General features: G+C 29.1%; 2 protein-coding genes across 3 annotated transcripts; both read right to left on the bottom strand.

The window, feature by feature from the left end:
• Positions 1-473: 473 nt before the first annotated feature.
• Positions 474-5,718, bottom strand: LOC100881709 (uncharacterized). The gene is made up of 10 exons (XM_012283073.2): positions 4,402-5,718; positions 4,049-4,319; positions 3,679-3,842; positions 3,343-3,496; positions 2,924-3,103; positions 2,754-2,828; positions 2,500-2,692; positions 1,783-2,105; positions 958-1,149; positions 474-705 (listed from the first exon to the last, which is right to left on the bottom strand). Exons 1-10 carry the CDS (start codon positions 4,498-4,500, stop codon positions 557-559), a joined length of 1,800 nt encoding a protein of 599 aa, XP_012138463.2. The 5' UTR covers positions 4,501-5,718; the 3' UTR covers positions 474-556.
• Positions 5,719-5,847: 129 nt separating this feature from the next.
• LOC100881817 (uncharacterized) lies at positions 5,848-13,289 on the bottom strand. Of its 2 annotated transcripts, XM_003702327.3 has the most exons (10): positions 12,129-13,289; positions 11,761-11,887; positions 10,493-10,636; positions 9,855-9,982; positions 9,208-9,396; positions 8,718-8,929; positions 8,128-8,271; positions 7,750-7,939; positions 6,837-7,164; positions 5,848-6,244 (listed from the first exon to the last, which is right to left on the bottom strand). In XM_003702327.3, exons 1-10 carry the CDS (start codon positions 12,270-12,272, stop codon positions 5,859-5,861), a joined length of 1,992 nt encoding a protein of 663 aa, XP_003702375.2. In that variant the 5' UTR covers positions 12,273-13,289; the 3' UTR covers positions 5,848-5,858. The 2 variants fall into 2 exon arrangements, with proteins under 2 accessions (XP_003702375.2, XP_012138464.2); XM_012283074.2 differs by lacking the exon at positions 10,493-10,636.
• Positions 13,290-13,320: the final 31 nt, after the last annotated feature.

The raw sequence follows: 13,320 nt of genomic DNA, 5'->3' as shown, positions 1-13,320 counted from the left end.
ACAAAACTGCTAATAGTGCGTTGTTCCTTTAACGATGTGTGAGAACTTTTACCGGAAGATTGTGAGAAAAAACGATGTATTGTTACCGTGAAAGATCGTGGTTGTTAAGATAGTCGAGCCGCGGTAAGGAAACACTTCGTATCATTAAGTTCGTTTCTGTGGCGTACGACATTGAACAAGCACGCGACCTTAATTAAATTCCATGGCGGTTACATACTTCATATACCGTAGCGGTTACTACTTTCTTATAGAAAGCTCCTATAAAAACAAATTATCTAAAAAAAGGGAAGATAATAAATTAGGCTCGTTACGAAAAAGAAAACAACGTCTTGTACAAAAATTTCTAATATTTTATAATAATATCAGTAAAACACACGTACACTATGATTTATTACATTTATACACAGAACTTTCAATGCTACTTAAAATAATATTTTTTTATTCTATTCTCGTCCTTACATAATACTTTTCTAATAAATAGACCTGTTGATGTTGAAATGGAAAGTTGATGGTACACATAAATAGAAAATGAATTTTAACTAATTTTTCTGTTATATCAGCATTCTTCTTGCGCTATTTTTTTCTGTGAATTTTTTCTTCGGACGATTGACATTTCTACTGACCATATTATCACTGTAAGTGCTGTAACGCAGTTTATGGTGATTAAACTAGGTGTATAGCTTCCGACGTTATCACGCATCACACCTGTAAGTAATTATAAACAGAAGGAATTAATTAAATATTCAAAATCTACGCGCGCAACTAAACGCGCCTAGAAACTCGCGCATGCGCGTAAGACCACGCGTAAATATTCGAATGTCCGCGCATGAAGTTCTTTATAAAACAATGAAAAACAATATAATAACGTAACAACATTAGATTTCAAATCTAAAAAATACTGTCTATACCGTCTATAAAACAATTTTTGTAGAATAATTTAAGTTTTATATCATTTACCTAGCATTGGTCCAGCAGAAAGAAGTATCACTCCATTTACTATCATTTGAATTCCTGAAGCATTCGGTAATCTGTGAATTGGCACGTACGATGGAATCACCAAACTCATGTAAACTGAACGAAAACCTTTAGCTATTCCCAAGCCTACAGCCACACTTATTACTGAGATGAATCCCTTGGTGAATATTAAAGCTGCAATATAAATTAGAGCAATGTAAAGAATTGTAACAAAACGATTTTGTTAATTTTTGCTAGCATTAAAAATGACCTAAAGAATTAAAACAATGTTCATAATATTCATTCGCATGTTCCACGTTATTAATCAGTCAATCAAGTTTTATTTGATCAGTTGAAGGTACTTCAACATCACAAGCTTATCTACTTCAAACCTATCTAAAGCACATCTGTTTTTTATAATTTGTCTGGACAATAAAAAATTAATTGACTAATTGGTGGATTGAAACTTCAGCTTAGAAACTATATAGTAATCATCAGTGCATTTTTGCACTTAAACAGTGTAAAACTGTTGTTATATGCAATTTTAATATTAAGCGTATTTTAAAGAAAATTTTGTCAATTTGCATAACTAGTGTTTTCTTCAGAATGTGCCAATAAATGGTGTACATATTTTATTATTATATTATTCAATAAATAAATGTTAGGTTAATATTATATTGCCTTTTTAAAATTACAAATGTGCAAGACGACCATCATGAATGTCAAAATTATGTAATATTTTTACTACTATTTCTGTATTTGGTGCTAACATTCATATGTAGATATAGTTTATTAGCATACACTGAATAATGATGTATGTAAACGTACCTGTTCTGCTAATAATTAAAAGGCACAAGCTAAACATGTACATTATCCTTGGAGGTTGATGGAGCCATTCTCCAACGAAAGGAGAAATACTTCTAAAGACGAGATCGACACTGGCAATGGTACTCATTACGGTCGCAATTTGATTATTTGTGAACTTCATATCCGACAAAATAAATGGTGTTAACTGAGAGAAATTGATTTCAGCAAAAATAGCCACAGACATTCCTATCATCATATTTACGTAGATTGGATCTCGTAGTAGATCGAGATCGAATAAATCTGTTATTATCTTGAATATTCGGCACTTGTTTGTCTTCTCAGTCCTAAAAATTAAAATTCGAAAAAAAAATTTCAGTATTTATTATTAAGTATTAATATAAATAATTATTAATTATTAATCAGTACTTTCTAGTTATAAATGATCAATGTTAATGATCAGTAACCAATAATAAACGATCAAGGACCAATGATAAATTATCAATGGTTCAAAATCAATTATCGCTAATCAATGATCATTAATTAGCGATTAGTGACCAATTACAAATAACTATTGATCAATTACTAATAATCAATAATCGAAAACAACAAATTGCTAACTATTAATGACACTATCAACTACTAACCAATTGGCAACCTGTACCAATTATTAATTACTAATTACTAAATGCTGTCAGGCATTAAAATAAAAATATTTATGTAATATACATTTATACATACTTTTCTTTGTAATCAGTTCCACTATCCATCTTTTTAGTATTATTTTCTTCTAGCAAAGTATTACTTTCCGTTGTATTTAGCGTATCATAATCGTCTTCACGACTATTTAAATTATTGTATTTCACCGAAGAGTTAGGCTTCCCTTCAAAAATTTTAATACTGCTACCAAGATTAATCGTCTCGATGCTTTTATCTGAAATTAAAATTTGTGAATTACATTTTTGTTCTTTCTTCGATGAATTTGTTATACTTACATCGTTTATTAAGACGAGCTACTTTACGCTCTTTTGCCGCGCGACAATCTTCAGTGCTTCTGTATACATCTTGTTCTGTTTCTCACAAAGAAAATAAGTTTTTCATTGAAATTTAAACAATGTTACACATAAGTAATAGTTGAAAAGTTAGAATATACAATTTTTCTTACCACTTGGCGTTTCTGATAATTGCCGAACGTATGATATTGTGTCATATCCGTATATGCTTCCAATTTCAGCATCATGATCGATGCTCGAAATAGTCATGTTCCTTCTTCGTGGTACATTTTCCGTTAAATCCAATACCGAAGCTTTTAGACTTACTTCGTCCGGAATATTACTTTTCTCGTCTAAAATTAAATTCAATTCGTTAATAACAGCTTTGTGAAATAATTGATTAATTTCATTATCATGAAATTAAATTCAATGAATTAGGTAAGATTGTTGAGAAATAACTAAGCAGTTTTGTTATCATTTAAACAAAGAATTTGTAATCGTATGCATTTTATACTATTATGTATTAAATATATATCATATTTATTACTGTAATAATACTAAAACTGTTCTACTCTGTTCAAAAGACACTTGCCTATGTTTTTATTTTCTTTTTCATTAGTTAATTGTACTTCATTCGTTGTATTCGATTCATCTGTCACATTTTTTGTATACCATTTCAGAGGGCGAAGTAGCAAGCTACCCATCAAGGAATGTAAACTGAATGCTCCAAATAATAATATTGTACCCTAGTAACACAACACGTAAAAATATAAAATAATTTGCAAATAAAAAGTATAGATTTGAATAAAATTTTATAATATCAATCAAACTTTGATTTCGTCGTATATAAAAATTTCTTCTCAACTTTACTTGAGAAGATATAAATATTTTTATATAAAAATGTATGTAAGAAGAATTTAAAAAGTACCTGAGATCCATAGTACGAAACCAAGAACGTAGTTATTTGGGGTACAATTATAGGACCAAATCCGATAATTGTTAATGCTAAAGATATTGCTCGTCCCCTTTTCGTTGTAAAATAAGAATTCAGTGCGTACGAAAAGGCAGACATCGTTATACACGTACCCAGTGCTGTATAATAATAAATAACATTAATAGCAATGGAAAGATTTAAAAAAATACGAAATGTGTCTCGATATTTTCTTGCGCCAGGGGATCTAAGGAAGGAGCAGGAAATTATGAGTCAACTTTATTTTACACAATCGCAATTAATCGAGAGGAAACTTATCTAATAAGGAAATGAGGCTTTATTTTGTGAGAAATTAAAGTACACTTACAAGCAAATATTCCATAGCAGATTATGAGGAGAGTGAATGATCTTGCAAACGTTGTCATAATTACTCCAGTACTATAAAGTAAACTACCAATCACAGCCATTTTCCTGTATCCAAAGGTCCGCAATAGTGGGCCATTGGTCAATCCAAGTATCATACCAAACGCTAAATTTGTATTAATAATAATTGTGCTTTCTGTTGCATTGAAACCAAAAAGTGGAAACGTGTCTTTGAATACTAATACGAATCCTTGCATAAGAGATACCGTGCACATCTAAAAACAATAATTTTATAAATGATAATCAAATGACCTTTTAATAACAGAAGAAATTTTAATAATCAATAATTAAACTTACCCCATTTAATGCATACGCCACGACGATCATCCACCCCCAGTTTCCATCTGGGGGAACTACTTTAACTGCTTCCCCACTCATTTTCTTTTCGTTCTTCATTATAAAAGAGATTCTTTTTACACTGTAATTCAATAAACTATAACTTCAATACTTTTAAATTAAATAGTCAATTTTCCACATTTCACGTTCTTCGTACAATTATACGCGTAATGCAATACTAATAAATAGGCACATATACAATTCATATATCATATTTTTATTTAAATTAATTTTATTGTAACAATAATATCACTTTACGAAATTGATCACTTTCTAAGAATTGCGTGTTACATACTGTCACTCACACTTTTAAGGTAATTATTAAATTAATAATTTAAGTTGCTTTTAAGGTAATTATTGAACTAATAGTTTAAGTTAAATAATATTATTACATTATTTAAATTATTATTTAAGTTAAATATTTGTAGCACTTTCAGATACTATTGACCACAATTTATTTTTATTTAATACATGTGATGTAAGAATTAAGTGGTTAATGGAACTTTTGGACACAATAGATTGGATATCATAGCAATAACGTCTGTCACGCGCCCAGTTCTAAAGTGCCCGTATAAAATTCATACTCATTACGTTTTATTGTAGATAAACCTAGATACTGCAGGTTAATCTAATCTGCTTTTATTGTATGTCATCGAATTTTTATCATCATCGATTATCGAAAAATTGCAACAATTGCTACTAAAATGATAGACGTTTCCGTATTGTCATTCATTATTGATTGTAATACGTACTTCCTCGATTGCTTAATGTTGGTTCATATATGACTACAATTATTACATAGTTTTATAGCTTTGCTTATGCAAAATGAGAGTATAGAAGATAGTTTAAAAATTTGAAATTTTTAGAAATTGAAGTTATTTTAGTTAGTTACTTTAATACATCAATGACAGTTCAACACATTTTCCAATACCTCTCCTCAATCAATTCTTCTCTCAATCTCTTCAATATCAAAGAAAATTCATATTCTCAAAAATTAACATTAAACACTAAAATCGTAAAATAGAAATCAAATATTGATATACAATTGAATATTCACATCACATTGTTGCTAATATTAAAAAATTAAATATTAACATTATAAAATATCTATATTAATAAATATATTAATAAAATAAAACTTGTACGTGTTAAGTATATTAAATATTCATTGTCAGAATAAAACATACTAAAATTGAGCTAATAAATTAATAAATAATCTCTGAAATTAGTTCACTGGCAACAATTAATCACTAGTTCGAAATACACTATCACCCAAAAATTTCAGTACACATTCTAATATAAACATTCTGATTTCAGTACACATTCTGATATGATAAAAAATATGAACACAGTGTACAAAAATCTTTTAGCCAATAGTGCTCTTACAATAATATTTTTAATTACAAATAAGCATAAATCTATTTGTCATCTTTATTGCAAAGTTCGTAGGAACAATTTAATTTGTCGGGTGTTTTTTCCACATCCGCCAACTTTTTCGATCTTCTCTTCGTGATATACATCTCAAGCAACCATGAGAGTGTGGTGAGAAACGTGAAAACGTTGATAAAATGAAGCATTAGCATGTAATTCGACGTTGCGTCTCTGATCCAACCGACGACTGGTCCCAGTGTCAAGAAAAGTATACCGTTGGTTAATAATTGAAGACCAGTCGCACCTGGTAGCCTAGATAATGGAACGTGACTCGAAATCACCAGAGCCACGAAAATTGTTCGCAAAGCTTTTCCAATGCCAATTAAAACGGCTATTGCTAAACTAACTTGGAAGTCCCCTACGTGTGCCAGCACTGAAAAATAATTTAATTTTAATATTTGTTCACACTTCGTAAACTGTATCTTATTAGATTATATGTTTACTGCGCAAGATATTTAAAATCAATTTCAACAAAATTTTATCATACGACAGTTAAATTTTGTTAAATATTAAATATACAGAACGATTGTTTGTATGAAAATTGTACGAAAAGTTTAAAAAATATTGGATGCATGTAAGAACTTAGTAAAATTATAGTATCATTAGTGACACTACTTTTTATCAGTTGCTAGTTCCATTGATTCTTAACTGGTATGGTGGCCATTTTGTTACGTCGAAGACATGGAGAGATCACATAGAAAATTGTAAATTAAAAATACAAAAAAGTAATACTATATGTTATAGTAACTACTCAGTAAGTTAATCAACTAGATAAGTTAGTTACCTAGTTAAAATAATTAGACCTTGTTAACCGTACTTAAATTAATTTAAAAAGTAATAAAATTACTGGAGAATGATTGATTACACCGTACCAGTTAGGCTGAACTTGCAAATTGTTTATTACTTTATTTTTTGCTCCGTTCCTTTTTGCTGTATTTCTGTGTATTATTTGTTTGATATCTTACCGATACGACCAACTCCTATCATACAGATACCCAGTAAATAAAATGTTCTATTCTGCAATCCAATGAAATCGGCGACGAAGGAAATAATCAATCTGGCGCCAACGTCTACTCCGCCCAGGATCGACATAAAGGATGCAATTTGAACTTTCGAGTATCCATAGTCGCTCAATATAAACGGTGTCATCAGAGAAAAATTCAATTCCGTGAAGTTGGCAAACGTCACCCCCAAAAGTATGTTCACATAAACAAGATCGCGCAAGAGATCCAGATCAAAGAATATTATTAATGCTTCTAGGAAAGTTTTCTTCTTTTCCTCTTCAGTGCATTCCTACAAATTTTAATTCCTATTTTCAAACTTTAATTTTGATAATTAGTTCAAATTCAGTTCAATGTAAAGTTAACAGAAATAATTAACAAGTTTAATTGTTAGGTTGATGAAGACGTTTAACAATTTGCATATTTTTTAATAATGTAATAATAGCATTGGTCCATATATGTATATATAAGAGAAGACTGAACTTAAATTTAACTTGAATTTCAATCACTGAATTAATACAATTAATGAATCTTCGTGTAAACACTATAATTGCTTCACATATTTCTTCTGCAGAATTATTTATTAGAATTGAATGAATCAAACTATCTCACTACAATCACTATTAATAACTTCAAACAGGTTTTTCATCATACTATCTGTGACAAATATTTGTCTGGTAACATTCCTTAGTCACGACCCTGAATTTATGAAAAATTGTTTATATATAGTTTTTAATCGAAACAAACACCATTCAATAATATTTTGTCATGCTCATGATAAATCTCTTTATATCTTGTGATAAAATTTGAACTTCTTTTTAAATGAAATTTCATGTTCATGAAATTTTTATTGAACCAATACGTTATTAAAACTTACGTTTTGTATCAATTTATCAGTTTCAGCAATTATTTCTTTTTGTTCCGATTTATTAATACCATTAGAACTTTTAACTTGTCCATTAGATTCTTCTACAAGTTCGTTCGATTCTTTCACAATTATCAATGGACTTATGGGTTGTTGATAAGTTGAAATCCTTCTTTGATTTTTCTCTGATCCGTTATCTTGTCTGTAAAGAATTATTTTTATCTGACATTAACAACATTCTGGAATTCATGTTTGTAAATAAACACTACAATACAGTTTACCGACAGTTCAAGCTTCTAACAAAATTGATAAACAATGAATTTTATAATAGTCATTAATAGCTTAACTTTTAACAGGTTACTAATCTTCTTATCTACAACAAATATTTACCTAGAAACATTCCTTACCGACCATCCTGCGTTGAGACTGGATTGTCTACTTAAATTTATAGACAGCCTTGAATTTTTTAATGAATTCTCTTTCCTCGATACTCTAGATATTATAGATGGAGTAGAAGTATGTCTTCTCGAAAACCTATAACATATTTCCACTTTTAAGATCCACATTTTTTGTAAATGAATAAAATCTTAACTTTTAGATTATACTACTAAGTGTACATAAAACTCGATATACGTGCAAAAGATTATATAAGTAATATTTAGGTTTTAAATCCTAAATTAAACTTTCGAGTTCTCAAGTTATGAAGTTTTGTAGCTTTGTAATTATTAAATTTCGAACTCTAAGTTATCAAGCTATTAATTTATTAAATTTTTAAGTATGATATCCTGTAGTTTTAAGTCGTTCTAAATTTTTTAGCTTCGCAATTATTAAGTTTTAATTTCTAAATTTTATAGATCTATAGTTATTTGGAGTTTTAAGTTAAAAAATTCCAAATTCTGAAATTATTAAATATTTAAATTCTAAGTTCCACGTTCTGAGTTTTAAATTCTGAAATTTTTACGTTCTAAGTTAGCAGATACCATCCATCGTTAGATCGTGACATCATAGGTGTTCCAGGCTCTACCAGATCTATACCGGAAGGTCCTTCTTCTTTGTCATCATAATACAAATATTGACTTCCAAACTTTTGTTTCCAGACACTTAAATTACTGTAAATATTTTTGCTAATATTTTCCAATGATTTACTTGGAACAGTATTTTCATTACTTTCACAAGCAGTTTCTGTGACATTCTAAAGAAAATGTTATTATAAATTACGTTACGAAATTATTAACATATAAAAAATAATATCAATTAGCTAAAATAGGAATGATAAATTTAAATATACTATTTTTTAAATTTTAAATACTTTTTTTTTTTATAAATTTATATAGACTTTCTGTGCAATCAACAGAACAAAGTAGTCCTATAACGAACACACATGTAATTTTATCACAAATTGCTTCAGGCCTTCAACATAGTGGACTTTAACATTCCTGTTGATAAAATTATTTATTGTCTTTATTATACCTGACCAGGTGTCGGTAATGATTGACATTCCACAACCACGCCGTTATCGATTTTCGTATCTTCCTCCTTTTTTACATGCCACTGAACTGGTTGCAATAAAAGTGCACAAGCAACGGCATTAAAAGCTACAGCTCCAAAAATGAGAACGGTACCTTTTACTCCGTACGCAGGTATCAATTGTGTAATTATCTAAAAATTAACGATATAAATATCAACTTGTTGTCGAGTAGATTTATGCTGAAAATCAATACCTGAATCAAATGTTGCATCTAACTTTTATTCATTATTCCTGTACGTTATCAGTTAATATAAAACAAATTTAATTGTTTTAAAATTATGGTAAAAAATAAAAATAGTCAAACGTTTGGCGGAAATACTTTTATTTAACAAATTAAAATTTCTGTAACTCATTTTGTCATTTTTATGTATGAATATTTGTTTTAGCGAATAAGTAACAATTTATTATTTTTTAATATTAATCGGAATATCTTTTTCTCCTCGAATTTTTATAATACACACGAATGATTAAAAATTGGATGCAATGTTTGTTTTCAGGAATGTATTCTGCTTAAATCTACTGGATTATTGAAGAAAAAGGAGTTCCATAAAATATGTGGCTGTAAAAATATTAGTTAAAAATTAGGTACTTGTGGCATCACTATGGGTCCCATGCCAGTACACGTCCAACTGAGACCAATGGCAATTCTTCTTTTTTTCTTAAAATAAGTATTTAAAGCTAACGAGTTCGCCGACATCGCGATACCAATTCCAGCACCTAAAAATTGATACTTAAATACTAACAGACTGACAAAATTGTTCATTCATTTACACAGCAGTGTAGATCATTTATATTACTCTTGTATTTCTTGATATAAGTTAAATAAGCTATCTGCAATCTACGTAACTAGTATAAGAAATAGTCACTTCTCTTATATTCAATAAGACTCTCGTTATATTGCCATCGATGGTGCTATAGAAAAGGTAGGCAATTTATCAGTTTGAAAACTATACAAAATTTAATGATAAATTTAAGGACAAAATAAGTTTAATGTCATTACTTTAAATAGACTTCAAATTTATTTTTACGTGTAAAATGTTAATTAATATAATTGTAATTTAATTTTAAATCGTCTTGATAGTTTTATTCGCCCCTGTAGAAAAGATTAAAACACAAACTTATATTTTGTCTAAAGTAAAACGAAAACTATTTTTCTTCTCTACAAAGAGAAAAACAGATGATCAATCGATGGCAATATAACGAGAGTCAACTGTACTCGTAACTTACCGTACAAAATCGAAAAGAATATTAAACATGCGCTGAAGCTTGTCGTTGTTGATAAAATCGTAATTGAAACAGCGCAAATAAGAGCCCCAACGAACGATACTTGTCTATAGCTGAATTTTCGAAACAAAGGACCATTAGCTAAACCTATAACACGAGAAATTTTAATCGAAAAACCTTTCCATTCAATATTATTCGTTATCAAACTAACGGCAGTATAAGAAAGTGTCATAAAAATATTTACGTATTCGTCTCACTTTGTGATAAGTATAAAAATAAAATTTACGTGCCATGAGTTTGTTAATAGAGTGTGATAATATATTTTCGTCTTCGACGATTAAAGTAAACTGTGTCAGTGATTAACGTAGATATAGCAGAAGTTTATAATTCAACAGTTATTACTATTATCATATTAACAATATTCAAAATTACTCTTTCCTTATTTTAATTATTCGAATACCTTTGCGGTGAATATTTATCTTTATGGTATTTTGTTTTTCTTTTTTAAATTAAATTATTCAAAACTTAAAGGTAGTGGAAAAGAAAGGTTATAGATGAGAAGATGTTGTAGATAAAAATTTATAACAAACACTTTATTAAATGTTACTAATCTAGAGAAAGTTATACAGCGCTGAATATAGCAGAATCTCGTTATATTGCCACTTTTACACAGGTTCTCACATTCACTAATAATGAGAATATTAATAAACGTCCACTAAAATACATCCACCACTGTATTACAGATTTAATATATTTTTGAAAATTTTAAAAATTTTTCCACAGCCATCCGTGGCAATATAACGAGGGTCTACTGTGACGTAATTGAGCGTAACTTGTACTACATATTAAACGCAGCCAAATGTTTGTTCCATTAACCTAAGTCAATAAATTTCTTTCAAAAGACCGCGTTATCTGCTACTGTGTCATTTATGGTTCGAAATTCGATATGTACGATTACGGTTATAAAACAATGATAAGAATTGTTGCAATTAATTGAGTTCGATAAAAATGTGCGATATTATTCGTACTGTGATCTCGACCACGTGCTATTATTGATATGATAAAGTAATGACGAAGGAGTTCATGAAAGATAAGGGTGAAAAGTACAGAATCATATAAAAGTGTGATAAGGTCATTTTTGCTATCGATTCGCGATAACGAAGTCATCATCCGTTAGCATTATTCTGATTCAATAACTACAGACTATGTGTAATAAAATTAATTGTAAAAAGCAATACGTGAATGTTTGATTAATAAATAAAGGAACATACCGATGCAAGACATTACTGTGCTATTTATGTTTAATATCGTAGTTGTTTGAGTAGAACTGATTCCCAATTCCGCGAATCTGTCTCTAAATATCAACCCGAAAGATTGTAATACTGGAAATATACAAAACTGAAAAAAAAGATTATAAAATTAAAATTAAATATTTGTCTATATTTCATTATAAATGATATAAGTACTTGTATCTAAATAGGAAATTATTCAATTATAAATTACGAGTGGGCAATATAGCGCGCGGCGATGCAAGGAGTAGCAATATTTTGCGTTGTAAAAAATCAGACTTGCACTTTTATTTTTTTTCTTTCATAATAGTTTTTGTTTATTTTTCAAGCAATTTGCAATCTTTACTCACATTAGAGAAACCAGCAGCCATCACAATAATCCATCCCCAACCACCATCAGGAGCAACAAAATTTTCACCAAGATCTGTTTTCTTCGATTTTTCCGTTTTGTTTTTCTTCCCTTTAATCACCGCTTCCTTTTGTGTCGCGGACATGATTATTTATCAGTAACTTAACTATAACAAAGTTATCAGCCGACAGTTGGAACATAAATTGCTATGTGCTATATGCAAACAGTGACCAAAACACAGTTCCACTTTTATTGCGTCTAAATTAAATATTAATTGAACGCGTTCAAATGTTTTACAAATATTACCACTTTAATTAATTTATTTTATTTTAATAAAAATACAAGAATAATAAATTATTTATATACACAATTTATATAACTTTTGATCTGTTTTAACTTATTTATTAACTTTGAATTTAAGCGAACTTGTAATTCACTAAATTGAAAATGATAGCGGCACGTTGTTAAAACCGAACACTATTACGAAACTTGAAAGATATCTGAAAACTATATAACTTAAATATTTTTTTTGATCGGTGGATAATCGTTGTTATAAAGTTTTTTACGCCATACACAGGTACACTGACGTGTTCACAGTTACAATGCAAGGTAAGAACTGCACCTTGAAAATATATTAACTTGTTGTTCAATTGTGATTGAGACTAGCGTTACTTAAGAGTTTCATAGTTTTCGATTATCCACCATTGTAAATGGTACACTAAGTGCGATAAGTGCATGCCGGCCAAATATTTCCTCGGTTATATACATTCTATGATCAACTCTATCAATTTATACGTTTATTTTACACATCAGAATCGCGTGTTGTGTTAAGATACTTTATTGTGCGAACGATGATAACGATGATTCACATTAACACTTCGATAATTATCAGTTCATGAGTGGACGATATTTATTGAATAAATATTTTAACGCAATTATTGCGTAATAACAGGTCAAAGGCATTAACAAAATTTTAATTAAAAAATTATTCAATTTTACTTATTTTCAGGTTTCAAATTTTACTTTTCAATTTCTACATTTTCATATATTAAATTCTGATTTCAAGTTACCAGCTCTAAAGTCTAAGTCTGAAGTTTCAAGCCCTAAACTATAAATTCTAAACTAATAGTTCTTCAATAAATAAGTTATAAGATACAAAACTTCTTAAGATATAAACACAAAGATCTAAGTTC

The sequence above is a fragment of the Megachile rotundata genome, chromosome 4 (genome assembly GCF_050947335.1).
Source record: "Megachile rotundata isolate GNS110a chromosome 4, iyMegRotu1, whole genome shotgun sequence".
NCBI classification, from domain to species: domain Eukaryota; kingdom Metazoa; phylum Arthropoda; class Insecta; order Hymenoptera; family Megachilidae; genus Megachile; species Megachile rotundata.
The sequence above is the reverse complement of the archived record's forward strand: the minus strand, read 5'-3'. Positions and strand labels throughout refer to the sequence as shown.

Coding starts and splice junctions, on each gene's coding strand:
- LOC100881709 (XM_012283073.2), bottom strand. CDS start 4,500: ATGAAGAACGAAAAGAAAATGAGTGGGGAAGCAGTTAAAGTAGTTCCC. Junction 3,497..3,678: donor TTTCGTACTATGGATCTCAG/GTACTTTTTAAA, acceptor TTGTGTTACTAG/GGTACAATATTATTATTTGG. Junction 3,104..3,342: donor AAAAGAAAATAAAAACATAG/GCAAGTGTCTTT, acceptor ATTTAATTTTAG/ACGAGAAAAGTAATATTCCG.
- LOC100881817 (XM_003702327.3), bottom strand. CDS start 12,272: ATGTCCGCGACACAAAAGGAAGCGGTGATTAAAGGGAAGAAAAACAAA. Junction 7,940..8,127: donor TCGGTAAGGAATGTTTCTAG/GTAAATATTTGT, acceptor AATTCTTTACAG/ACAAGATAACGGATCAGAGA. Junction 7,165..7,749: donor CTGATAAATTGATACAAAAC/GTAAGTTTTAAT, acceptor TAAAATTTGTAG/GAATGCACTGAAGAGGAAAA.